General features: G+C 43.9%; 1 protein-coding gene and 1 pseudogene across 1 annotated transcript; one reads left to right on the forward strand and one right to left on the reverse strand.

Moving 5' to 3' along the window:
- Positions 1-1,059: 1,059 nt before the first annotated feature.
- Positions 1,060-2,207, forward strand: LOC149327983 (uncharacterized; annotated as a pseudogene).
- Positions 2,208-16,581: 14,374 nt separating this feature from the next.
- Positions 16,582-25,390, reverse strand: LOC149327984 (uncharacterized). Its single transcript, XM_089565019.1, has 6 exons — positions 24,123-25,390; positions 23,998-24,039; positions 21,808-21,894; positions 19,859-20,106; positions 17,586-17,745; positions 16,582-17,033 (listed from the first exon to the last, which is right to left on the reverse strand). The coding sequence occupies exons 1-6, from the start codon at positions 24,229-24,231 to the stop codon at positions 16,582-16,584; spliced, it is 1,098 nt and encodes a 365-aa protein (XP_089421145.1). The 5' UTR covers positions 24,232-25,390.
- Positions 25,391-26,811: the final 1,421 nt, after the last annotated feature.

Below are 26,811 nucleotides of genomic sequence, written 5' to 3' on the forward strand. Positions count from 1 at the left end.
ATGACCTTCTTGCAGGCATGGTATGTTCCGTCTTGAGGCTATGGGCATCACCACAGTGCCAACCAACAGTGTTGTCTTTGCTTTGTCTGAGCATTGCAGTCATGTCCAATGCCTGTGTTGGTCAATGATTGCTTTTTTAATGTCTACATGTTCAGTACTCATCCCTGGCTGCTGCTATGCAGCCTTCTCTGCATAAGCAATGAAACCCTAAGCCTTCGAGAGCATCAGTTTACACTCAGTGAAGAGGCACTGCGGGGAGTTCTCTCCGCGTAGGCCAGACATGAACCTGTCGTGCAGCATCAGATGTAGTTGGAGCATAAGGTTCCACATCATGGTTGTAGCAGCCATAGTTGTTGACGCAGCCCTTCCTTTAGTTCCTTCCAATGTCCCAAGTGTACAACTCAAAGCCAGCTTGCATAGTGCAGTTACACATTCACTCACAGATTCACCGAGCAACTGGTCACAAGGTTGGTGTTCCCCGCAAGCGCACTGTAATTCAGCATTGATACAACATTAATTCGGTCCCGGTTGCTCCCACATCATTCTACCAGTACCTTGGGTTACATCAGACATCTCTGTCGTGGATAACCCACATAACAAGCAATATGTTCAAATGCCTCTAAAGTCTTAGGCTATCTCCAGTAAAGCCTCCAATAGGTGCCTCCCAAAGTGCAAAGGTGGCTTATCAAATGTTCATATTTCCCATACTTGATTTCGCATCATCTATGTAGTCTTCATTTCAAGCAAATACTTAATTTCGCAACTTGAGGCCATCCAACATCACGCAGCCTGTTTTATCACTTCTGAACACTCGAGAGAAATCAGCATGTTTGCACTTAAGCGCTTCATCAATATCCCCGCACTAGAGTTGTGTCACATCATCTCTTGGCTCTGCCTGCTGCACAACCTCCTCTACTGCCAACTACGAGAGATCCACTACTGGAACCACTGAAAAGTATATCCTGTCACCTTAGCCATCCTTAGTGGGCTTGGTGGCTGTACCAAGAAGCAGGCCATTAATCCGCTCCTGTTCATGATGCAGGTGCTCGCAGCAGTCGTTACACACGCGCTGCTTCCCGCCCTGGTTTCGGCTGGGGTGGAATGCGCGCCGTCAGACCTGCCTGGATACCCCTACAGTGATACGCATGTCCGTTGCCTCAACGCCATCAGCGCTTCAAACCTGCCAGCGTCATCGCTGGAACCCTGGACACTTCCGGAACCTTGGACACACCCATCGTCATCGACGGCACCTGGCACACCGTGTATAAAAGAGCGGCAATCACCGGCCGCGCTCTGTGGGCTTGGTGGCTGTACCATGAAGCAGACCACTAATCCGCTTCTGTTCATAATGCAGGTCAGTAACCCATACGCCTTATTTGCTAAGAAAACTAGTAATTACTGCCTGGTGCAGCTTCCGAGCCCACAGTGTTGTGTCGATGTTGCTATTGAATGTTTAGAAACGATTCGCATCTTGCTACTATTGTCCGGGGACATAGAAACGAATCCGGGACCTGCCAGTGCAGAGGCAGTGCTTGCTGAATTGAAAAAGTTGTCTTCAGGTCAGGCTACAATAATTACTGACGTCCAAGACATCAAAAAACCAGTTAACAACTACAGAGAAAACCATTACAGATCTAATTCAGAGGATTGCCGATTTAGAGAGCCACTACCAGAACCTGGCTACTTTGAAAACAGATGTCGAATGTGTGCAATGCAACACAGAAAAGGCTACTCAACTGGTGCGGGAACTGGAAGCCCGATTTGATGACGCCGAAAACCGCTCACGAAGATGCAATTTGATTTTTTACGGCCTTTCCGATCCTACACCATGCGAGTCATTTGCCGATTCCGAAGAAGTCATAATTCGCCACTGCTCCGATCAGCTCGATTTGACGTTAGATAGTAAAGATATCGAACGTGCACACCGTCTTGGGCGTCACAACGCAGAACGCCAGCGTCCCATAATTGTAAAGTTTGCGTCTTTTAAGACAAAACAAATGATTCTCTCAAATGGCCCCAAACTAAAAGATACGGATTTCAGCATTGGTGAGGATTTCTCCCGCCGAGTTCAAAATATAAGAAAGCAACTTGTCGCGTTTGCCAAATCAAAGGCAACTAAATTTTCTTTGCGGTACAAAACCCTCCATATAGGCCCCAAACGCTATTTTTTTGATGAGACTGAGCAAATAGTAAAAGAAATCTTCTAGCCACCACGGCGACGCAAGTCGGCACTACACCGTTCCCAAACATGTCCTCGTCCTAATCTTACGTTTTCGGCAATCTTTACTAATATACGCAGTTTCATCCCGAAGCGAGAGCTCTTGTCAAACCTGGTGTTATCATCTGATAGCAACTTGCTGATATTAACAGAAACGTGGCTAACAAATGACATTAGTGATGGCGAGGTGCTTGCTGATCTGCCAAATTTTTCTCTCTTTCGTTCAGATCGTAAAAACGCACGTGGTGGTGGTGTTCTGATTGCGGCAAGTAACCACTTATCATGCACTGCTCTAAACATTTAATCCGACTTTGAATTAATTTGGCTTATCTGTCGATCCGCACCACATTCCGTGCTGCTGGGTGTCTGCTACAGGCCGCCACACAACACTCCCCATTTTTGCCGCCAGCTGAACACAACCTTGTCTAAATTAACCTCGCGGTATCCCAGCGCTCACATTCTCCTCTTCGGGGATTTTAATTACCCGACTATTAACTGGCATAACCCGGTGCACTCCATAGATAATCGAGCGGATAGAAGATAATTTCTTGATATCTGTTCGAATTTTAATCTTGCCCAACTGGTACTAGAACCTACGCGTGTAGTAAACGACACTGCAAATATTTTAGATTTAGTATTAACAAGCCATCCTGAAAGTTTCTCCTCCATGACTTACTTGCGGGAAATTAGTGACCATAAAGTCAACCACACAGTCTTTAATTTCAAACCAATTCCTCGCCACAGTCCGGGAAAGACAATCCGGCTGTACGATAAAGGCAACTATGAAGCAATAAATAGCGAGCTGCACGCCTTCTTTCCATCTTTTAACGCAACTTTTCAAAGCAGATCTATCCAGGAAAACTGGTCAATATTTAAACAAAAGCTTAACTCTCTGGCAGATAAATACATCCAAAAGACTACTTTTCATGACACTCGAAACCAGCCTTGGTTCACGAAGTCCCTGAAAAAACTCGAAAATAAAAAGAAACGCCTATTCCGCGCAGCTAAAGCAAATCGCAGCACCTGCTCATGGGACAAATATTATGATATTGGTGAAAACAGCGCGAAAGAAGAAGCCCGAAGGCGAAACGAGGAAGTGACAGGAAAGAGCGCTGACTGACAACTGAATTTATTGAGCGAAACTCGCGCAATATATAGGAAGGCAGTGCCAAAGATAGTCAGATGCAGTCAACGTCACATGGTGCACAGAGCCATAAAAGCGATAAAAACAAAACAAGGTGAAAAAGCTAACAGTGAACTGAATATCAAAAAGGATGGTAACAAAATGAAAACTACACTCAATGACTATACACAGGTAATGTCACATGGTGTAAAGAGCCATAAAAGCGATAAAAACATAACAGGGTGAAAAGGCTAAAAGTCAGCAGAATCTCAAGGGGATGGTAACAAAAAAATACATGATGACTTAAACACTTAATGTCACAAGGTGTAAAGAGCCATAAAAACCGATAAAACATCCATAGCAGGTAACAAGGGTAAAACCGATAAAAAATGACGAAATGGAATTGTGGAAAGAATAAAAACTAACTGAATGTAACAATGTATGGCTAAAACATGCACAGACCTTAACAATAAAACGATGAAACAGTGACACTCAACGATTGAAACACGCGTAGTCAACAATAAAAATTTAGCAATGTTGTTCCAAAAAGGCAAGTTCACTCCTGTACAATGATTTTGACGCGTCACTGACACATTCCAAGCCCTTTCTTTTTATAAAGAAAGCCTCCTTCAACTCCCGGGCTACGCTGTCTCTACTCCTATCAAGAAAAATTGTGTCGCGTAATCGAGGCATGCATTTACAATCTTTGCAATGAAGCGCTAGATTAGAGCCAGTGCCTTTTTCAAGTGAGCGCTCATGTTCCCTTAAACGTTCGTTCAGGCACCTTCCGGTTTGACCAATATAAACTTTGTCGCATGTAAGCGGAATCTGGTAAATCACACCTTCCCTACACCTGACGAACATGTTAGCATGCTTTACGCCACAGGTTTGCTGTCTTGGCTTTTCATTATTTATCCTGTGACACAACGTAGCTAGCTTGCAAGGGGCAGAAAAGACTACGGGAATCTCATATTTATTTGCAACCTTTTTCAAATTATGTGCTACCCGGTGGGAATACGGGATAACGGCTGGCCTCACCCTCCTCTTGCTTTCCTGAGTAACGTTTTTCTTCTTGCCTTTAACTTTCTGAAGCAGAGCTTCAGTCACTGCCGAAATCACAGTCTGCGGAAAACCAGCCTGTATTAACCGTGCGGTCTGCAGTTGAAAGCTCTCTTGCATCGGTTTTTATGGCTCTTTACACCTTGTGACATTAAGTGTTTAAGTCATCATGTATTTTTTTGTTACCATCCCCTTGAGATTCTGCTGACTTTTAGCCTCTTCACCCTGTTATGTTTTTATCGCTTTTATGGCTCTTTACACCATGTGACATTACCTGTGTATAGTCATTGAGTGTAGTTTTCATTTTGTTACCATCCTTTTTGATATTCAGTTCACTGTTAGCTTTTTCACCTTGTTTTGTTTTTATCGCTTTTATGTCTCTTTGCACCATGTGACGTTGACTGCATCTGAATATCTTTGGCACTGCCTTCCTATATATTGCGCTAGTTTCGCTCAATAAATTCAGTTGTCAGTCAGCGCTCTTTCCTGTCACTTCCTCGTTTCGCCTTCGGGCTTCTTCTTTCGCGCTGTTTTCACCAATATCAGAATGGACCAACTAGCCCAGCAAAAAGTTCTGCTAGACAAATATTATGCCGCCGAGAGCTCGTATTTATCAGCTGTCAAAAACGCTAAGCAACACTTTTATCACGACGACTTGTCGAGAATCCTAAAAAGTAACACAAAAAAGTTCTGGCAAATTATAAACCCTACCAATACGCATTCAGTTACCCTGAATAAAGATTCAGGAGAGCCATTTAGCGATACTGAATGTGCTAATATCTTTTCAGTTGCGTTTTCCTCTGTCTTCACAAGCGAGCCTGATGCGCCCTTACCTATTCTGCCTACATCCATTCCGCACACCATGCCTGTAACCAATGTTTCTGCTAATGGAATAATGTCTTTAATAGATAGAATTAAACTTTCATCTGCAGCAGGCATTGACGAAATAAATTCTAAACTTTTAAAGAACACAAAGTGCATTTCTGCCGAATATTTATTGTTACTGTTTGCTCAGTCACTTTCCACAGGCACCATACCTGATGATTGGAAGAAGTGAAAGGTCGTTCCAGTCTACAAATCCGGTAACAAAAATTCACCTTTAAATTATCGTCCTATCTCGCTCACAAGTGCACCGTGTAAAATCATGGAGTATATCATCTACTAAGAAATCATGCAGTTCCTGGATGGTAACAAATTCTTTCATCCTGTGGGCTAGGCTGCAGCGGCACCGGCTTCATGTTAAATCCCTGCTTGCTCTTCATGCAGTTCATCGCTTGTTTTGCTGACCACGGCCCTTGCGGAATCGTCTCGTCTGGCTTGGCTTCTTCGCTTCGGGATGGGCACGTGGATACCACCGTGTGCTTACCCTTGGACTTGCCAGCTGATACCCTGTGTGATGGCTTCGGGTTTCCCGCATTCTTCCAATATCTGCAAGCCAGTCATCTCGCCAACTTCTCGTTTGGTCAACCAATCTCGCTGCACTGCTGGTCTATGACGTCATCTGCCAAGGATATAAAGGCCATGTGCGCGGATCGGCTCTTCAGTGGGCTAGGCTGCAGCGGCACCGGCGTCATGTTAAATCCCTGCTTGCTCTTCATGCAGTTCATCGCTTGTTTTGCTGACCACGGCCCTTGCGGAATCGTCTCGTCTGGCTTGGCTTCTTCGCTTCGGGATGGGCACGTGGATACCACCGTGTGCTTACCCTTGGACTTGCCAGCTGATACCCTGTGTGATGGCTTCGGGTTTCCCGCATTCTTCCAATATCTGCAAGCCAGTCATCTCGCAAACTTCTCGTTTGGTCAACCAATCTCGCTGCACTGCTGGTCTATGAGGTCATCTGCCAAGGATATAAAGGCCATGTGCGCGGATCGGCTCTTCAGTGGGCTAGGCTGCAGCGGCACCGGCGTCATGTTAAATCCCTGCTTGCTCTTCATGCAGTTCATCGCTTGTTTTGCTGACCACGGCCCTTGCGGAATCGTCTCGTCTGGCTTGGCTTCTTCGCTTCGGGATGGGCACGTGGATACCACCGTGTGCTTACCCTTGGACTTGCCAGCTGATACCCTGTGTGATGGCTTCGGGTTTCCCGCATTCTTCCAATATCTGCAAGCCAGTCATCTCGCCAACTTCTCGTTTGGTCAACCAATCTCGCTGCACTGCTGGTCTATGACGTCATCTGCCAAGGATATAAAGGCCATATGCGCGGATCGGCTCATCAGTGGGCTAGGCTGCAGCGGCACCGGCGTCATGTTAAATCCCTGCTTGCTCTTCATGCAGGTATGTTACTATTCTGACGCTGAGTGCGTCCGGTCTGATGATCGATTCTTGCTGCTGTACCCTTGCCCACGTACTCTTGTGTCCTGCTGCGTGCACGCGTTTTATTGCGCATGTCATCTCCTCCTGAGTGGTGACGTGGAACTCAATCCAGGCCCCCCATCAAAGTCAGCGAACTCCAGTAAAAGCAGTACATCTGGTACCAGACCTTTAACCCGGTCTGTGAGTGGTTCCAGTCTCACTCTCGGGGAGGCTGACGATGCGAGTTCTTCCGCTGTAAATCTTGACAGTGAAATCTCTTCGAATCCTTCGGTGTCTGACATGTTTTCTAGAATACTAGCTGGGCACAATCAGTTGGCTCGTGATATCGCGGACATTAAGCAGTCTTTTGCTTGCCGCTTTGATGCTTTGGAGTCACGTGTGGCTGCATTAGAGTCTTTACCCACGCCCGAAAATTCCAATCTAATTTCTGATTTACACGCTGACATTAACTCTTTAAATTCCAGAGTAACACAGCTGATGCAAAAGAATGATGACCTTGAAAACCGCTCTCGAAGAAATAACATTATAATACACGGCGTTTCAGAAGACCCGAACGAAACCGCTGACACATTGTTGGCTAGCATCTCATCTGTATTTACTGATAAATTGAAGATTAGCTGTCCCAGTATTGAGCGCTTCCACAGGCTCGGTGCAGCTCGCAGAGGTTATACTCGTCCAGGTATCCTAAATCTTTCTAGCTTCAACGACAGAAGTCTGGTTTTTAAAAACGTCTCTAAACTCAAGGGCTCTGCCTTCTTCATTACAGAAGATTTTTCTGCAAGGGTTAGGTCCATTCGTAAAAAAATATGGGACGCATCAGTGTCTTTTCGTGACAACGGTTCTGTCGTGAGGCTAAGTTTCGATCATGTCTTCATTGACAAGGTTCGTTACAATTGGGATGAAAGTTCTAACTCCTTGGTAAAAGCATACAATGCTCCTGCTTGTTCTGCGCCTGTGTCCTTGACTGCCGCATCATCGACTCCCTGACTTAGCTCTGGCCGTCCTGATAAGCTAGTTGTTCTAAATATTAACGCTCGCAGCATTGTTAAGAAATTCCCAGATTTACTGTCCCTTATTTCTGTTCACTCCCCCCATATTATTGGCATAACGGAGACTTGGCTGCATAGTGGAATTTACGACTCCGAATTCACTCCACCAGGTTTTGTTACCGTGCGCTTAGACAGAAGTTGCAGTACTGGTGGCGGTGTGGCATTGCTTATCAGATCGGATTTACGATTCTCAGTTTTGCCTTCTCCCCCTGATACAGAATCCTTGTGGTGCAAAGTTTATCTAAACAATTATAGTATTCTAATCAGTGTTATTTATCGTCCACCTGGTTCTTCCGTTGATGTCCTTCACGCTGTCGCAAATTTCATGACCAAGATCAACATTACTTCATCAAGATTTATCTGTTTGGGAGACTTCAACACTCCTGGCATTCACTGGCCATCGTTGTCTGCATTTGGTCGTGACATTACAATTTGTAAAGAACTAATAAACATTTCCTTATTGTTTGGACTAACTCAGGTTGTTTCTAGTGCTACTAGGCTGAATTCCACCCTCGACTTAGTTTTTCTAAGCTCTACTTTGGCCCAAAATGACTTCTCTTGTGAAGTAATTGATGGGCTCTCAGACCATAAAGGCGTGTCAGTTTCACTCTCTTGTCCAGTCTCCAAATCACCCTATTTGTTTACTACTTTTCCTGACTTCACTCGTGCTGACGACAATTCCATTATTGAGGTTTTAGCTGATCGTTTCGATACATTCTCTGCTTTCTCAGCAAGCCACGACGTAAATTTTCTTACTAATTACTTTGAATGTCTTGTCAAGGATTGTGTCCAACGCTTTGTTCCTATTAAAACTAAGAAAAGAAATACTAATGTTCCTTGGATGACTCGTGAAATTTTGCATTTATCTCGTCGCGTTCGTAGACTACGGCGATCTTGAAGAAGCAACGATCCCATAACCTTACACAGGTTTCACAAGGCAAAAAAAGAACTTAATCTTAAGTTGCGCATGGCCAAGGATTTCTTTTTTCGTGTCCACCTGCGCGATCTGTTAAAAACTAACCCCCGAAAATTTTGGTCGTCCATCTTACCTCGTGATACTGCATCCACTTCGTTCAGATTAGATAATGACGTCATCAGTGCGCCGGCTGTAATATCGGATGCTTTCAACAAATATTTTAACTCGGTGTTCGTTCTGGATAACAACGTCATTCCGCCACTCACTAATGTAATTTCTTCTCCAGCAATCAGTGATGTTGTCGTAAACACTGATGGCATCCTAAATCTTGTATTAAACCTCGACGTTAAGAAATGTACCGGCCCAGATGGAATACACAATGCGTTCCTGGTTCGTTACTCCATGTGGTCTTCAAAATATCTGACCATATTCAACAAGTCCTTAGCATCTGCTACCGTTCCTTCTTCTTGGAAATTAGCCAAAGTGCTCCCTCTTTTCAAATCTAGTGATAGACAGTGCTTGTCGAACTACAGACCGATCTCATTGACATCACAGTCATGCAAAATGTTGGAACACGTCATTCATAAACACATCATGCTTTTTCTTGAATCCAATAATTTGCTGTCTAACTTTCAGCATGGGTTTAGGCGCGGATTTAGTACGGTAACACAATTAACAGAATTCGCTCATGATATATTACATAACCTCGATGTCGGTAACCAAGTTGATGCCATTTTTATAGACTTCTTGAAAGCATTCGATACTGTTCTACATTCCAAGCTTCTTGCTAAACTAAATGCTATACTAAACAATCCTCACTTGGTTGATTGGATTTCTAGCTTTCTCTCATCTCGTTCCCAGTTCGTTTCCTATAATTCTTCTCATTCCGCTGCTATCGATGTAACGTCAGGAGTGCCTCAAGGCTCCGTCCTTGGACCACTACTCTTTTTATTATATATAAATGACTTGCCATATAACATTTCTTCTAACATTCGTCTTTACGCTGATGACTGCGTTTTATACGAAGTAATTAATGGCCCTAATGATCATCGTCACCTCCAAGAGTCATTTGCTATGTTTTGTAGTTGGTGTAGTACCTGGCAAATGAGAATTAATTTCGACAAAACCGTCCTCATGTCCTTTTGTAACAAATCTTCCGTTTCCCATTTTAGTTACTCTTTCAATGGCCGTGTGGTGGATAGGGTCTCTCAGTACAAATATCTTGGTGTCATATTCACGCATACCATGTCTTGGTCTAAACACACTGATTACGTATGTAATAAAGCACTAAAAAAACTAGGCTATCTACGACGCACGCTACCCAGTTCACCAAAAGACACAAAGCTACTGTTGTATAAATCTCTAATCCGCCCTGTTCTTGATTATGCAGCTGTTGTGTGGAACCCGTACAAGCAATTCGAAATTAATATCTTAGAAGCAGTCCAAAAGAAAGCTGTGCGTTTTATATGTCATCGTTATGATCGCGATTTCTCACCCTCTTCTACACTTCTCTCATTGAATTTAACCACGCTGTCTGCCCGTCGCCACACTGAATCATTAAAATTCTTACATCGTGTTGTCAATTCCTCAGTAAGGCTCTCAGCTAACCACTACATTAACTTTGCACCATTATCATCTACAAGAAGTCATCACGAGCTTAATTTGATACCGTATTTTGCGCATGCTAATTTTTTAAATTCAGTTTTTTTCCTCGTTCAATAGAAGCCTGGAATTCTTTACCTGGGTCCATTCGTTCTCGTCCATTTCAAAACTTTGTAACTGCCATTGAAGACGCATGATAGCTGTGTATTCTTACCCTGTTGTTAACAGTTCCTTTCTTGTTTGATATTTCATTTGTGATTTTAACTTTTTGTATTTCTCACTTTGTACATTTTGCTGCATTTTGTTTCCTTGCATTTTATTTTTCCCACTCCTGCCATAGCGCATATAAATTGCGATGCAGTATGTATAAATAAATAAATAAATAAATAAACATGGATTTCGTAAAAACTATTCCTGTAACACACAATTAGCACTCTTTCTTCACGATCTGCATGCGAACCTCGACTTGAATATCCAGACTGACGCAATTTTTTTAGACTTTGCTAAAGCATTCGACAAAGTTTCCCACCGACGTTTGATGCTAAAACTTTCGCAGATGAACTTGCATCCTAACATCTTAAAATGGATTGAAGCATTTCTAACGGGTCGCTTTCAGTCAGTTGCTGTTAACAACCAGTCATCTCCTTCTGCCTCCGTAACCTCAGGCGTACCTCAGGGCTCGGTCCTAGGTCCTCTTTTCTTCTTAATATACATAAATGACTTGCCAGAACATCTATCATGCAATATCCGTTTATTCGCCGACGACTGCGTTATCTACCACTCAATAACTAACACTTCCGACCAAAAAGCCCTTCAGGATGATCTTAACCGCATTGAAAAATGGTGCGATGATTGGCTAATGACACTTAACCCTAACAAATGCAAGCTTATTTCGTTTCCCCGCAGGCTTAATCCGCTGTCCTTTTCCTATAGAATTTCTAACAATCCAATACAGCACATTCATTCATATAAATACTTAGGTATCACTGTGTGTCATGATCTAACTTGGCGGGAACATGTTACTAATGTTATTTCATCCGCAAACAGAACCCTTGGATATCTGAAGCGCCATTTACGTCACGCAACAAAAGAGGTAAAAATACTCGCTTACACATCATTGGTAAGACCAAAACTAGAATACGCATCCCCCATTTGGAGTCCCCATCAAGCATATCTAATCGATGCACTTGAAGCCGTGCAAAATCGCGCCGCCCGTTTCATTCACTCCCAATATTCATACGAAGTCAGTGTGTCATCCCTGAAATCACTCTCCAACTTACGAAGTCTTTCTTGCCGTCGTCGCGTCGCAACCCTATCTCTTTTTCATAAATTTTATTACAGCTCACTCGGCCATGAACCATACATCTGCGCACCTCCGCCGCGCATATCACATCGCACTGGTCACCCCCTTCAAGTTACTCGTCCACGTGCCCGTACCGTAACCTTTTCCACCTCCTTCTTTCCACGAGCCGCGTCAGACTGGAACGGCCTCTCCCACTCCGCTGCTGCTATCACCTGCCCGTCACTCTTCAACGCCAACATTGAACTTCATATGTCATCGTGAAAAAATGTACCAATTTTTGATTAACCCACCCCTTATGTAATACCCCGAAAGGGGCCTTTAAGGTAAATAAATGAAATGAAATGAAATGAAAACAGCCACCCCATAGCCAGGATCAAGTGCCATACTTTTCTTTTTCGCAGACGTGATAACCCTCTGAAAAACTCTACAAGAAGACAGTTTTTTGAAGCAATCGCAAGTCATTTCATGTGAAACATGGATATTTCATTGGCATTACCATGAATCATTCATTGATTTTTAACTGCGTATACTGCCACATATACTTTTTCCTGTGTTTTTGCCTTGTTTCTTGACGCCTTTTTGTGTGTTCATTTTTTTTTAGATCTCATTGTCTGTAGTGTCTGTGCTCACTGTTCCTGGTTATATTAAATACGGATTTGCACCAGTTGTAGTCCATTGTTGTGTAATATGCGTTTAAGAACGAATGCAATAAAGAAAATTATGCACAACACGAAAAGTGATCATATAACCTAGCGCACACCCTTGCTCCAATCGTTTGCTTCATGTGTATTTGCTTAGAAGTATACATTCTGTAAAAAAGATGGTTGTCAGCAATGGTTTGCGAACAGTCGCCAGCCCTCATGTGTTGTGCTCGCCCCCATGATTTGATTTTTAATGCCCCAATCTCATTTGTCTGTGCTATGTAGCTCAATGAGTGGAATTATGCATTATTTCTATTGCATCGAGCAGTTCAACGTCTTGTCTCAACCAGTGGTAACAAAGTCTTTTCTTTTATTCCAACCTTTACGTGGCCATTTCTTTTAATGTATGCTACGGTATGGAGACCATAACATCAAGGAAGGCAAAAAAAAGGAAATTAATTGTAAATTGTGGAGTTTAAGTCCCAGTGTGACACGTTAAAGAAACCTGAAATGGCGTAAATTGATCCGGAGTCTTCCACTGCTGCGTCCCTCACAGCCCATGTGTTGCTTGGGGTCATTAACCCCAGAAATTACTATTTTCTTTCGTTACTTTCCTTCCTTCTGATGACCTGCATGTCGTAACATAATCTGAGTTATGCAGTTTGGCAGCCCTCTTCTCATAATCTCGATGGTATAAACCAGGCTACCCATAGCAAATACAGACATTTCTCATTGAAATCATGTTCAGGAAAGTATGCAGCAAGGTATAATTTATACATTGTCTACTGACAGCAGCCCTTAAGAAAGGGGGAAACAGCTGTTATCATTTTGTGTTTTGTCAACGAGGATTTTTTAATCACCAATGCCAAAAGCTCCTAAAAGCTCCTTTTTCAGCTGCCGCCGCGGTGGCTCTGTGGTTATGGTGCTCGGCTGATGACCCGAAAGACGCGGGTTCGATCCCGGCCACGGCGGTTGAATTTCTTTGGAGGAGAAATTCTAGAGGCCCGTGTGCTATGGGATGTCAGCGCAGGTGTTCGATATTTCCGTAGCCCTTCACTACGGCGTCTCTCATAGCCTTAGTCGCTTTGGGACGTTAAAGCCCATAAACCAAACCAAGCCAAACCATCCTTTTTCAGCTCTCCCTCAGCCGCCGCTTTCTTGAGGCTCCCAAAGTACACATCAAGCATTGTAGAAAGATACATATAACCAAGTGGCTGCAACAAGAACTGAAATACTCTAGTTACACACGCTCACAGTGCTTATTGGGTAGTTTGGTATTCTGGTAAAAAAAATGAAGTACAAATGAAGCAATGTAGTGAAAAAAAAAATGACTGCAAAATGGAACCCTCTTTATGAGTAAGTTACGAATGAGCAGATGGAGTGAAAAAATGACTGTGCAGAATGGAACCGTCCTAATGATGAGTAATGTGCAAATAGGCTTATCAGCTAATTAATGTTGAGATTGGGGGTTGTTCTATTCCTTGCTACATGTGCTGCTTCATGAGCACATGTTGCAAGGAGAAAAGATGAGGCTACACAGAAGGTATTGAAGGCAGAAAGACTGGTGGGGTCTTGGTTACTTGCTTTTGCCAGCACTGCATTATCTTTCAACTGAAACTTTCAATGTTATGTATGTAATCTTGATAGTACATGTGATGTGTTGCAATAAACTAAGTAATATGTTACATGTTCTCAAGCGCAATGTGCAAGGCATGCAAGTAACTGCCAGCATCTGCTACCTCGAACTGCTGTAATGTATGCTGAAGTGGTGTTAGTTATGGGTATAGATAATTTAGGTTACTTATTATGGTCTCTTGTATACTTCACAGCAATAATAGTGGCCGTATTGTGTTTTCGGGCGGCTTTGTTAATAAGGTTTGCTAACATGAACATGTAATGGCTTTCTTAGTATACACTTTGAGTCTGAGATGCCTTATCCAGTGTCGTAAAGTAACACTGGACGGCACGCCTCGAAGGCTAATGCGTAGTTGGGAAGGTCCTGAAGGCACCATTGTAATTTGGTGCTTTGGGCACTTCTTACTGCGTTTCTATGCAGTCATGGTGCTCCCGTAAACGTCACGAAATATATACGGTAAGCAAACAGAAGTGATGTTTTTTCTGTCACATTAAAAAAATTAACACTGATATGAAGATAATTGCCTCCTGTGCTGGATAAGCATTTTGAGTGTGAGTAGGAACGTTGGGCATGACTAATATATGTTGCACCTTAACAGCAGTCATAGATAAAGCAATGACAAATAGAAACGGAGCTCTTGAGACAGTGTAGAATTCTCTAGGTGTACAGCACCTAGTGAATCACTATCAGGCATGCTTCGGACTTTCATAAAGAAAGCACTTTTCATCACTATTGAGCCCACAATCAATGAACTGCAGTGCCAGAAAAATTACAGCTAACAGGTATAGTTATCACTCGTTGTTGCCTGTTGGCATCCTACTGTGGGTGGGGCATTCTAGCTCTTGCTGAGCTAGAATGCTTGTGATGGTTTCACTGGAAGCCTGAAAGTGTGTGGCCAGCTCACCATATAATGTCCTGCTGTCCTTGTTTATGGCTGCCATTAATGCCTTATTATCCAACACATATATGCCCAATGACTATGGTGTGCATAACAAAGGCAGATCTCCCAGGCCGAATTGTTGGAGCCAGTGCTTACAGTTTATTTAACTGCAGCATTATTCCCAAAGATTTAATGAATTCCATGGCTTGACTCAACTACTGACAAGCACGCCTTGAAGTGAAAGAGCAAACAAGGAGGAATGAGCCGTTTCAACACCTCCAGTTCGCTTCATCACTACTCGAACTTTCACCACTGTGAGGTGGCAATATGCATGCATTTGTAGTCATTGTTCCTGCATCCAACATCATTTTTTAAGCACCTCAAGCAGTTTGTTTCATATCAGTGTTCCGTTCTGAGGAGTGGTCTCTTAATAGGAAGAACTTTTTTGGTTGCCTTGTGGCTTTAACCCATTTCAAAACTTACGACAAACTCACCAAAATATCAAGGTGTCTAACATAACTGCTTTCATGATAAATAAAAAAGTGGATAAAAATTAAATAACTGCAAAAGGGGGTTTGGCAAGTGAAATCTGTGAAAACATTCTCTTCAATTTCTTCACTAAAATATATGACGTTTCAGAGATGTGTTCAAGCAACAGAGATGTGTTGACATAACACGACGAGGACGGCCGGCTGCTGCATATCTTTAGGTCCGTTCGATTCGCCTGCACTCCCTGCAATAGGTCTGTCAGATTCCGCCGTGGCGCCGCGAGTGTGCAGCGTCAGTTCATGCAGTTCAACTGCAGCTTGGCACTGGCTGCTTACAAAACGAATGGTCGAATGCAGCCCTGGTCGTCTGCTGGCCTTGGCGTCGCCACAAAATTTCAGCCAGCACAATGGCTCCCGTATATAAACGGCTGTCAACATCCCGAACCGTGTGAACAACTTTCAAACAGAACATCGCAGCGAGGTGTTGTCATGCATCAGCCTCGATGCAGCCTCGCGGCAGGTAAGCGACGCGAACGTAGATTCTTTCACTGAACACGGCTGAGGTGTGCGCGCGCCAACTTGCATGTTAAGCGGTTGTAGCAACAACGTGCATAATGCTGCATGCACCTGTGTTATGCTGTCACACTGGCACTTTCCATCGCGATCAAGTCGATCGAAATCGAACTCGATGCAGATCCGGCGGTGCTATACGGCGAATTAAATCGCGAGCGACCGCGATCCTGCTCAACCACTTGAAGCACGATCGAGGGGCCGCTTCCAGCCTCGTTGACAAGATGGCGCCCAAGCAGCACACCAACAATGGACCGACGCTGGCATAATGCTGGTCAAAACCGGCTCGAAAGTCGTACCGACGTCGGCATTGGGGCAAAAAGTTACTTTTTCCAACCTTGGCCTGATGTTCGGACCAACACTGAACCGACATTCATGCCACTATCAGAGCACTGTTCAGCCGCTCTACCAACACTGAACCGACATTCATGCCACTCTCAGACCACTGTTCAGCCGCTCTACCAACACTGAACCGACATTCATGCCACTCTCAGACCACTGTTCAGCCGCTCTACCAACACTGAACCGACATTCACGCCGCTATTGTACCCACTTTCAGCCACTCTACCAACACTGAACCGACATTCATGCCACTATCAGACCACTGTTCAGCCGCTCTACCAACACTGAACCGACATTCATGCCGCTATTGTACCCACTTTCAGCTGCTCTACCAACACCGGCTTGACATACCACAATTAGGCCACTGTTCAGCCTTTCTGCTAACGCTTGCCCGAAGTTTATACCATTGCATTTCCAGTTCAGCGAATATTCACATTCCAGTTAATGTTCGCATTGGGAAAGCCATGGGTTTTGGCATTGCAAAGCTGCAATCATCTCTTCTATACACATGCACAACAAAATGAGGCAACGAAAGAATCCAACTGAGAAACTATTTATTAAATAATTAGGCACCGTGGCTGGGGACGCGCGGTTGCGCGAGTCCTGCGAGGCAGCGAGGGCCGCGCAGGAGGCGGGACCTTGGGAAGGAGCCAGGGCCGCGCGGGAGGAGGATTTCTGGGAGGTGGGGGCCGCTTGGGGAAGGGAGGGCACTGTGCTGGGGGCTGAAGCACAGGGGCTCGCAGTGGTTGCCAGGCCGGCAGCGGTACTTGGCAGAAACGCTTCGGCAAAACGCCTTTTGCGTCCGCCGCCACGGTCCACCGAACCTGGCAACCACTTCCTAATAAACCCCTGCGCTTCCACCACATCCGCCCCCGTCTTCTCACAGATGGCATCTGCATAAGATAAGCGTTCATTTTAGGCCAGCAGAAAAAGTTTGCTCGTTAACAGAAATCAAGATTATTTCAGCAACAGAGAAAACAGAAAAGGCCACAAGTACATGTAAACTCAAAGTGCGTGCCAAAATGAAAGGACTACAGTATCCAAATACAACTTGAGGAGAAAATCCACCTGAAAGCTCTTCTAACCAACTGTATAAAGCTGCTGCGACATCACGGTCGACCACTTTGCACTACTAACATATGGGAGCACAAATGGCTGGCAGATACAAGGCACGACTACGATCCATGACAAGAGATGGATGTGACTGATGGGAGGGCTTTCTTTGAAAGGCATCTGCTGACTCATATATCTTCAGATGCACATGGAAGAAAACTGCAGATGACTACCCCCATAAAAACAGTAACAAAATATTCACCTGTAATGAAAAAGAAAACTGGTAAAGTATCAACTGAAAAGAAGAAAAGAAAACAAAGCGCAGCAGAACCTGGTGCATGTTCTTCCACTCATCTTTTAAAATTCAGTTAAAAGCTACTGCAACAACATACCTGTTGCCACCTTGCATAACTTCAGGGCAATAAATGACCACTTGCCCTTGCGGCCATGGAGGCTGTACATCCTCTGTACAGCCACCCCCATGATGGCGGTCATTATGTTGGAGCCCACCTCCCTCAGGCCCTTGCCCCCCAGGCGGACCAGCTGCTTTCGCTGAAAAGAAACACCACAGGTGCACAAGCTATTAGGCACAAACATCAATTATAATTTCATTTAGTTTAGCAGAATCGAATAGCTAAGACAATTGTGTGACTACCTGTCAACAGCCCATGCGAGTACCTACAATCATAATGCATAATTTCTGTATGATACAATAGCTTGACTAGTTGCTACCAGCAGAAAGCACCACCACCAATATGGACATTCTTTTTTTTCCCAGTTTACTAAGAGCAGGGAAACTTTAGCGATTAAGCAAAGGTGGCCAACTCCTACCCATTATGCTTTGCATCTTGGACATTATTATATTATAACTATAATGCTTTTTGCAGATATCTATGTGCTGGATGTGTTTTCTTTGCACAGCCGTTACACTAAAATTGATTTGGTTTGTAGAACTTAAAGTTCCAAAGTGACTCAGGCTATGATGAGGGACCCCATAGTGGAGGGCTCCGGAAGTTTCGACCACCTGGGGTCTTTAACATGCGCCACTGACATCACACTGCGCACGGGAGCCTTGCTTTTCGCCTCCATGGAAAACTGGCCATCACGGCTCGGTTTGAACCTGAGTCTTTGGGTTCAGCAGTCGAGTGCCCTAACCACTGAGCCACCATGGCGGGGCTCACTACCCTGAAATTGAGCAGTCTAATTAATGCTATACAAAGGGCGCTTATTTAAATCCCCAAGCACCTGAGTAAAGCTGCGTGCTTAGCAACCACATTTAATTAAACGATGTTGCTTGTTTTTGGCAGCAGATTAAGTAATGAAATGTGCATAATGTGAGCAAAAGACAGGGAAGAGGTGGGTTAAAGCTGCCCCATTATTTGGGAAACCTAGCCGAAATTAAAGACGCGCTGAGAGAGGACCAACTTCCAGCTGTGTTCACAGCAGTTCATGCAACGGTATATTAACCGAAAGCTCAGCTTCCTGTAAAAGAGACCTTACAACATCCTTAATGTTAGCTACAAAGTCCACTGCTGAACTAAATTAAAACAGCACAACAATAAATGACAAATGTAAGGAAAATGAGGGGCTCGTTATGAGACACATACGAAGAAAGGCAGCCACAGGCAACAAAAGCATAGGGGATTTTTTTTTTGCTGTTGATCGATGTAAAACAATAATGTAATCACAGAAATATTTGACTGAGAAAAAAAATTTGTTGGAACCAAGTCTGTTATGCAACGACCGGCCACCGGCAGAGCTCTGGAAAACTACATCGAATGACATTGAGTGACACCATCTGAGAGCAACTGCCCCAAAAAAGCCTGTGACTGCACCGCCAAATACCAAGCTACTACAAGATGTGATAGGTGCAATGCTTCGCACAGAACCAGCATCAGTAGCTTGGTTTGCTGTTTAGCGCTCCTTCTCGCCTAAACGCTCTGATGCGACAGCAGTCTCGCAGGTGGCATTTTCTTTGCATTGCGTGGCTGAAACATGATGTGACAACTGGCACTTGCCGTAAGCAATATTGCGAGCGCCACATGTTCAGCACTGCTACTGAGCCCAACAAATTGATAGGAGCCAAAGAGCAGATAAAGAGAGTCCCCTAACAGCTGTCCCGACACGTGATGCAGTTTTTGCAAGCTCTGCTACCGGCTGGGCATTGCGTACCACTTTTGCTTCCAAAAGTAAATCTCACCACACAAGGAATCGACAGGGCGTTCCAGTGAACACTCTCAAAAATTCCTAAAGAAGCGCAAGTTCGATATGGGAAAAGAATTTTTTTTTTTGGAGGAACGATCTCTCAGCAGTGGTGGACATAATTTACTGCATAACTGTGCGTGTGTACCTGCAAATATTTCTTCTATTTTGAACTCCCTATTCTTAGGAATTCCTGAAAATGTTCACTGAAACAGCCAGTGTGTATATCAGCAAGCAACTTTCATGAACAAGACATTTACATTAACAAAACACACTGTGACAGCACACTCCAGCACAACAGTAGGAATTATATCTATGAAGAGCATGTTATTCACAGAGCACGGCATGCAAATACTCTTGGAGCTCAAGATTTCTTCACAAACCTCGGAATTACATTATGCATGCAATTCGTTAGTAGGCATTCATTTTTTCCAGACACGAATTATCAGAAACATTAAATCACCAGTCCAGCAGCCACGCTGTCGTCCTGGACGGCAGCTTCCACAGTGTCCAACTCCTCGGGGGAGAATGCGGTCAGTGCAAGGGTGGGAGGCGGTGGCAAGGGGGACACTGGCCGAGTCCTCTGCTCCAGCTGCCGGTCCGACCGCAGCAGCACGTGATCCTCCAGCCTTTGTAACCGCTGCATTAAGTCGCGCTGCTGCTGTCGGACCTCCAGCACCAGGCACATCAGCTTCAGCAGGGTAGCTGAAACTGAAGCAATCAACAATTTCAGTGAGAGCAGGGTTAACCTGGGCGCAATAATATCATTTGCGCACTGAGGTACAATAAAGAACAGTATGAGGCTAACAGTAGGCAGCAACACACTCTGTACTATGCTCCTAAACTTCCCCCAGTTTTTATCCTCCAGGACACTTCTAATTCATGTTCTATTCCTTGCTAGCCTAATTTAAATGCCATAAATGTCACCATGCACTGACAAACACCTAGGTGAAATGGAGCTGCTCTATGTGTGATAGCTAGCACAGAACCTGCAGCCTTGTTGTGTAAAGGACTTCTCAGTCTATGAGCTTCGCCAATTTTTACATTGCTTCATGGGCATTTCCACTGCTATTGCACCATGGCAGAGATGGCAGCAGTTAGTCGCAAATGGATTCTTCCAGTGTCATGAGAAGCATGTGCTAATAGAAGCGAGAAAGCAGAGCAGGCCTGTGCCCTTAATATAGCATTGCACCATTTGGAAAGTATTGCTCACGGCAAAACCCACATTGGCCAAAATGCTGGAGGTAGACATCTGTTTTAACTGCAAGTGCTGGCAGGGATCAATGCATTAAAACTGCAACAAAGATAGCCCTTATGGAATTATAGCCCTTAGCTGACAAGCGAAATGCAACAAAGAGGTGGACCAAATGTTTCTTGCTAGGCACAGGAGGTCCCAAACCGTTGAGAAATAAAACAAGGTCCCATTTATCTCTTACCACGCATCCATTTTCTGCAGGCAAGACAAGACTAGGAGCCAGCTGATGTGCTCACAAGGCAGTTAGGCTGTTCAGTTCTTTCCTAAGCAAGAGGTCCTCCTTCAGAGCATGCCACTATTATTGGCTGCTTATCTCCTTCAGCACCCTTTATGGGAGCTTTGTGATAGCGCAATTAATTTTTTTTCAGCACATTTCGCTGCATCCAAGGCACTGCATTGACTTCCAACCAGTAAACTTTTAAAATACTTTGAAAGACAATGAAAAATTACAATATGGGCCTTGCTGACCAACCGCGACCAAGCGACCAAATTATGCTGGTAAGGAAACAAATGCACAGAACATGGGACTACTGTGTGGAGTGCAATTCGTAGGAGTGGCTTCCTGGTGGTGATGTAGGCCGAGAGAGGCAACAGAAATGCCAGGATCCAAAAGAACCCAACAAAAGCACAACATACAGCTCTTGGGAAGGGCACACAACAACCACTCCACTATGAATCACAAGAGGAGAAAGCAATGGAAGTACTAGGTTGTAAATTCCAGTACCACTTCAGTTCAATACAATGGTTTTTGAGAAATACATGTGATGATTTTCAGAGCGACCCCTTTCAAAGCACATAGTTTGAAACTAGAAATGTGCTCCTAGCACCGTTTCAAGAGCCACTGAGGAGAACTCCGTGCAAATATCTTCCTGAATAAGTATATTCTCTAGGTCTTTCTGGGCCTGTTGACTGCTGCTCGGCAGCAGCAGGTACAATGAGAAATTTAAAATTTGCTCTGTTTTTCTTTAAGGCAAAGCAGGTCTAGCTTCTATATTTTGTTGTGTCACTTGATACTAGACAAAATAGGAGTGTAATTAAAAGAAAGGAACACAGTGAAAAGACGGGACAAGCAGCATTTGTTCTGTCCTCTCACTGTGTCCCCATGTTTGGCTTGCATTTCTCTTTTTGCACAAAAGTAAACAAAGTGAAAATCTCACCATCAACAGTCCCAGCTGTCGACCCCTCCAGCTCGCTGGGTGGCGCACTGTTTTCGTTCACGCTCTCCCCAGCGTGATTCAGTGGGGCTGGAGATGAACATGCGTCATTGATGGCAATCCAGGAAGTACAGAACACACTACTGTGTACAACCACAATGTCACATTTCTATCCTAATTGAATGCAGAAATGCTACTTCAGGATATCTTTGGAGAAGGGACAGAACAGTTGCATGGCCAGGCTGTTTTGCATACAGGTGATCTTTTTAAAACACAATAGACACAAAATTACGAAGTTCAGAAACAAATTCCTGGTTATATAGAGATGCCCCCCAGGCAATAGTAACACTTCCTTTGGCCGAAAAGATATTTTAATTTGGTTTCAATCACAGGCTGTACAAAGACTTCATAATTCAAAACCCATCAAAACCGACACCTCCATGACAAGTAGTTGACGTGACAAACAATGTCACATCATGCAGATACCTATGACACATAAAAGAACGTTGTGATCCGACTGCGGCGGCGCGTTTCGATGGAGGCGAAACGCAAGAGGTACCCGTGTGCTGTGCGATGTCAGTGCACGTTAAAGATCCCCAGTCGGCTGAAATTATCCCAGGGCGCTACGGCACCTCCTTCTTCCTTTCTTCTCACACTCCCTCCTTTATCCCTTCTCTTATGAATGTCCACCGAAATGCGAGAGAATTACTGCACCACTTTCTTTCCTGAAAAATCAGTTTTCAATTTTTTAAATATGTGTCTATAGTACTTCAATAATTACATTTCTCATGCACCAGCATGGTGCATTGGTACCGTATTTTCCGGTGTATAAGACGCGGCTTTTTTCAAAAATCTTGCTGGTGCGTCCTATACAAGGGTGCGTCTTATATGCGAATTTTTCGTTTTTTTTTTAGAGAGTTCAGAAATTACTCAGGTTCATGTTCAAGCCTTTTTTACCGAAAAAATATCACTAGCAATGAAGCGGTTGTAACACGGTTAATACTTCAATACGGGGACCACCGTGCGCAACTTTTTTTAGGTGAACTTTATCATGAAACGACGGGGATGACGACTTCCGGGATCACAAACACACCACCGTTTCGGAGGCCCCAAGCAAAAGTAATGTGAAATGCCAAAAGATGACGACAATCACGCTTCTCGCCATTGTCAAGACAAGCCAGGACAAGCCGGCGTTCTTTTTTCAGCCACCCTTTGCCACTTTGCTCCATGTACGTAGTGCGAAGAGAATATTTCAGTCGCGTTACCACCAGAAATGGGCGAACTTTTTGATAGCGCATCCGAAGGTGAAGACTTCCAAGGTTTTAAGTAGAAATAAAATGTTCTTATGGACATGTGGGAGAGTTTTTTCGTTTTTCTTTCTTTTTTTCCAAAACGTGGGCAGGAATGGCGTGAGTGTTGCCTTTTTCGACCACTTAGCGTTGCTTAAGAATTTCTCACAAGTACGGTGAATTTCGTGATGGTCGCGCAAGCGTGTTTAATTGATCCTCACTAGCCCAACTGGGAAAACTGGGGTGCGTCTTATATAGCAACTTTTTCAATTACAGCCTGCATATATGGCGGGTGCGTCTTATACACTGGAAAATACGGTACATTTAAGGACACAAAAGAAACTGTCATGGCGAAACCAAACACAGAGAGCGGAATATATGTCATGTGAATAGAAACCTGTTCGCAGTACTGTTAACGTGGGTAAGAGAGTTTGCCACGAAATGGTTACTGGCAGAATCACTGCTGGTCTGAGAGCATGGCAAATGTAAAAAGCTGATGCCAAGTCTGAGCACGTTCCATTTCTCTGCAAGTGCAATTAGCTACGGTGGAGTTTTTTTCCCAGATTTTGCAAGCATACTACCATAAATCCCCAATCAAAACTAACACAATGTCGACCTTACATTAAATAGAAATGAGAAATGGTGTTTTAGTTTTAAGGCGGTTAACATCCAAAGGCGACTCAGGCTATGAGGGACGCCGTAGTGAAGGGCTCCGGAAATTTCGACCACCTGGGGTTCTTCAACGTGCACTGACATCGCACAGCACACGGGCCTCTAGAATTTCGCCTCCATCAAAATTCGACCGCCTTGGCCGGGATCGTACCCGCGTCTTTCGGGTCAGCAGCCGAGCGCCGTAACCACTGAGCCACCGCGGCGGCTTAAGAAATGAGAATTCATGTCTTACGTGGTGACGGCAGCTGTACAACATCGTTGTGGCCCTCATTTCCTAAAAAAGAATTGCACATGAACGTCTTGTTGAGTATGCAAAATAATTTCTCATCAATAAAGAAATATGAGAATTTCAATTACCAGAAACTGCCGAGCTTTCTAGGGCTGAAGTGAACTCGTAGCGCCGCACCTTTTTTTCGGCGCTCTTGTAGGATCCTGCAAACATTCTCAATATCTCGACAAAAACCATGTCATCTCCAAGCAACAGTACGGATTTCAAAAAAACAAAACAACTGAGGCCGCCTTACTGGAAATCAAAGAAAAGCTAATTGAAAACAGAAAATAAACTGCTAACAGTTGGCATATTCCTTGATATGAGGAAAGCGTTTGACTCGGTTAACCATAAGATATTGCTTGAAAAAATGCAGTGTTATGGAATACGCGGTGTTCCTTTAACCTTATTTGCTAGCTACCTTGACAACCGATCTCAAACAACTATCATTAACGGTATTTCATCTGGGATCGGTCAGATTGTGTCTGGTGCGCCACAGGGCTCCGTTCTAGGACCAACGTTGTTCTTATTATATATTAATGATATCGTCAACCTTCATCCAGCAGACAACATTATAATCTATGCAGACGATACTAACGTATTTTTTTCAGGGCAAGATAGTAATATTTTGCAAGCAGCCTCCAATAGTTGGTTATCCCAATTGTCTGTTTGGTTAAAATCAAATAGGTTAGAACTTAATGTCAGGAAAACAAAGTACATACTGTTTAGAGCCAAAAATAAGGAAGTTCCGAACAACTTCCAAATTCACTTCGAGCAAGCTCCTATAACTCGTGTCAGCTCTACAATGTTCCTTGGAGTCATTTTTGAAGAACATTTACTCTGGACAGATCGTGTAAACTACGTTTGCACTAAAATGGCTCGCTCTGTTGGTATCCTAAATAAATTTCGCACAATACTGCCTCGAAAATTCAAACTACAAATTTATTTCTCTCTAGTCTTTTCGCATGTACAATATTGTTTGTTGATCTGGGGAACGACTACCTCAACCAATTTTGTGAAAGTACTTACTTTACAAAAAAGAGCTGTACGAGCGATTGATAACTTACATTACAGTGAGAGCACGGGTCCTTCCTTCCTCAACCATAGACTGCTAACCATCACGGCCGCTTACCACAAGAAGCTTTCTGTTTATATCAGAAACCTTATGAAAGGAAACTGGCAGACTTTCGAGAGCACATATTTAATTGCCCAAACAGCATACAGTCTTAGGCACCCTCAATACCATGCACCAAAATCTCGTACAAACTATGGGTTCCAAAAACTAACTCACATAATTCCTCATAATTAAACACGTATCCATACTTAACAGAATTGTCGGTACAAAATATGTCCGAGGGCTGCTTTGCTGACTTGATGCCCGTTCAGCTGCCTGTATAGCAATACTCAGGCCAACAGACTATCAGTTTGAAAGCCTGTGAAACACTCATGTGGCAGAGGCATTGTTTTATTTACAATTAAAAGTGTGATTCTGGTTTCTAGGATTTAACAGCTTTAAGCTATGAAGAATGACGTAGCGGAAGACTCCAGATTAATTTAGACCACATGGGGTTGTTTAACATGCACTGATATTACAGAGCACAAGCGCATTCTGCACTGCTCCATTTCACCACAGACAGGATGTAACCTGGGCCCTCGGCTCAGCAGCATGGACCACTCAGCTACTGCGACAGGCTAACAATTCAAACTGAACTAAATGTAAACAGCTGGATGAGTTGGTTCTGAATTTGCATTATGAAACACTGTCTCAGTGCACAACAAACATGGATGAGGAAAGAGCACACAACGCAAAGCATCAATTGATGTCTGGCATTTGTATTGTGTGCTCTTTCCTTGTCTGTGCTTTTTGTGTGCCAAAAAATGTTTCATAATGCAAAAAAAAAATTACCATACTAAACCTTTCTGTACTAAATATTATTAAGCATACTGAGTGCAGCACTAATTCTGGGAACTACAGGTCTTCAAAAACAAGGCACTAATGAGTTTCAGATGTAGTTCATCAGCTTACAAGTGCAATAGCTAACAGTTCATTCTGCTCCTCTTTTTGACAGCTGGCTAAGCGGTGGCTATCAACATGACTTCTTAGTCGTAATTTAGCCATGCAGAGGTGCAGACTCACAGAATCTAGCAAAGAGGCCTTTACAATCGCTGATGAAGCTACCATCAATATGTCTGCAATAAGACTACTTATGGCAAGTGGTAACGACGACCACTGGGCAACGCATCCACTCCCCTCCGAGAGCTGGCTCGGCCTCAGCTTTTGCGAGCCGCGTCACCTCCGAGCTCCTGGCCACAGGCCAGTAGCACTCTTCTTTTGTCTCTGTGAGCCATCCGACAGGAATGACTGCAAGGCAGTCGTCCTCAAGAGGAAACTTCACCACAGCGAATGGTTTTGACATGCTGCACAGAGGAAACACGACAAAAGATTAATGGGCAAACAAGGATTTTTACCAGACACTCTCTGTGCCATTCTCTACTGGCACTTGCCTGTTTGGGTGCCGAAAACTTCACACTACCATGACAACTGACAGGTACTCTTACAATCATCTCGTTCTACTTCGCAACGCACTTCTGAACTTTCATAAGTTGAGAGTTACAAGTGTCACGAGCGCCTGCAATTTGGGACTTATTTAAACAATATTTCTGTGCCTGCTGTCATGTGAAACAAATAACAGCCAGCAATAGTGGCGTGCAACTTCACTGCATTGAACATCAAACTGAGTGCAGTCTACCAGGAGCATAGTGTTGAAAAAAGAAACC

This window comes from Amblyomma mixtum, chromosome 10 (assembly GCF_055824585.1).
Source record: "Amblyomma mixtum isolate Tamu chromosome 10, ASM5582458v1, whole genome shotgun sequence".
In the NCBI taxonomy this organism is placed as follows: domain Eukaryota; kingdom Metazoa; phylum Arthropoda; class Arachnida; order Ixodida; family Ixodidae; genus Amblyomma; species Amblyomma mixtum.

Bases quoted from the DNA above. Each gene is read 5' to 3' on its own strand.
- LOC149327984 (XM_089565019.1), bottom strand. From the start codon at position 24,231: ATGGTTTTTGTCGAGATATTGAGAATGTTTGCAGGATCCTACAAGAGC. The intron at 24,040-24,122 runs GTAATTGAAATT...ATTCTTTTTTAG, and splicing joins AGAAAGCTCGGCAGTTTCTG to GAAATGAGGGCCACAACGAT. The intron at 20,107-21,807 runs GTGAGATTTTCA...TGATTGCTTCAG, and splicing joins GACAGCTGGGACTGTTGATG to TTTCAGCTACCCTGCTGAAG.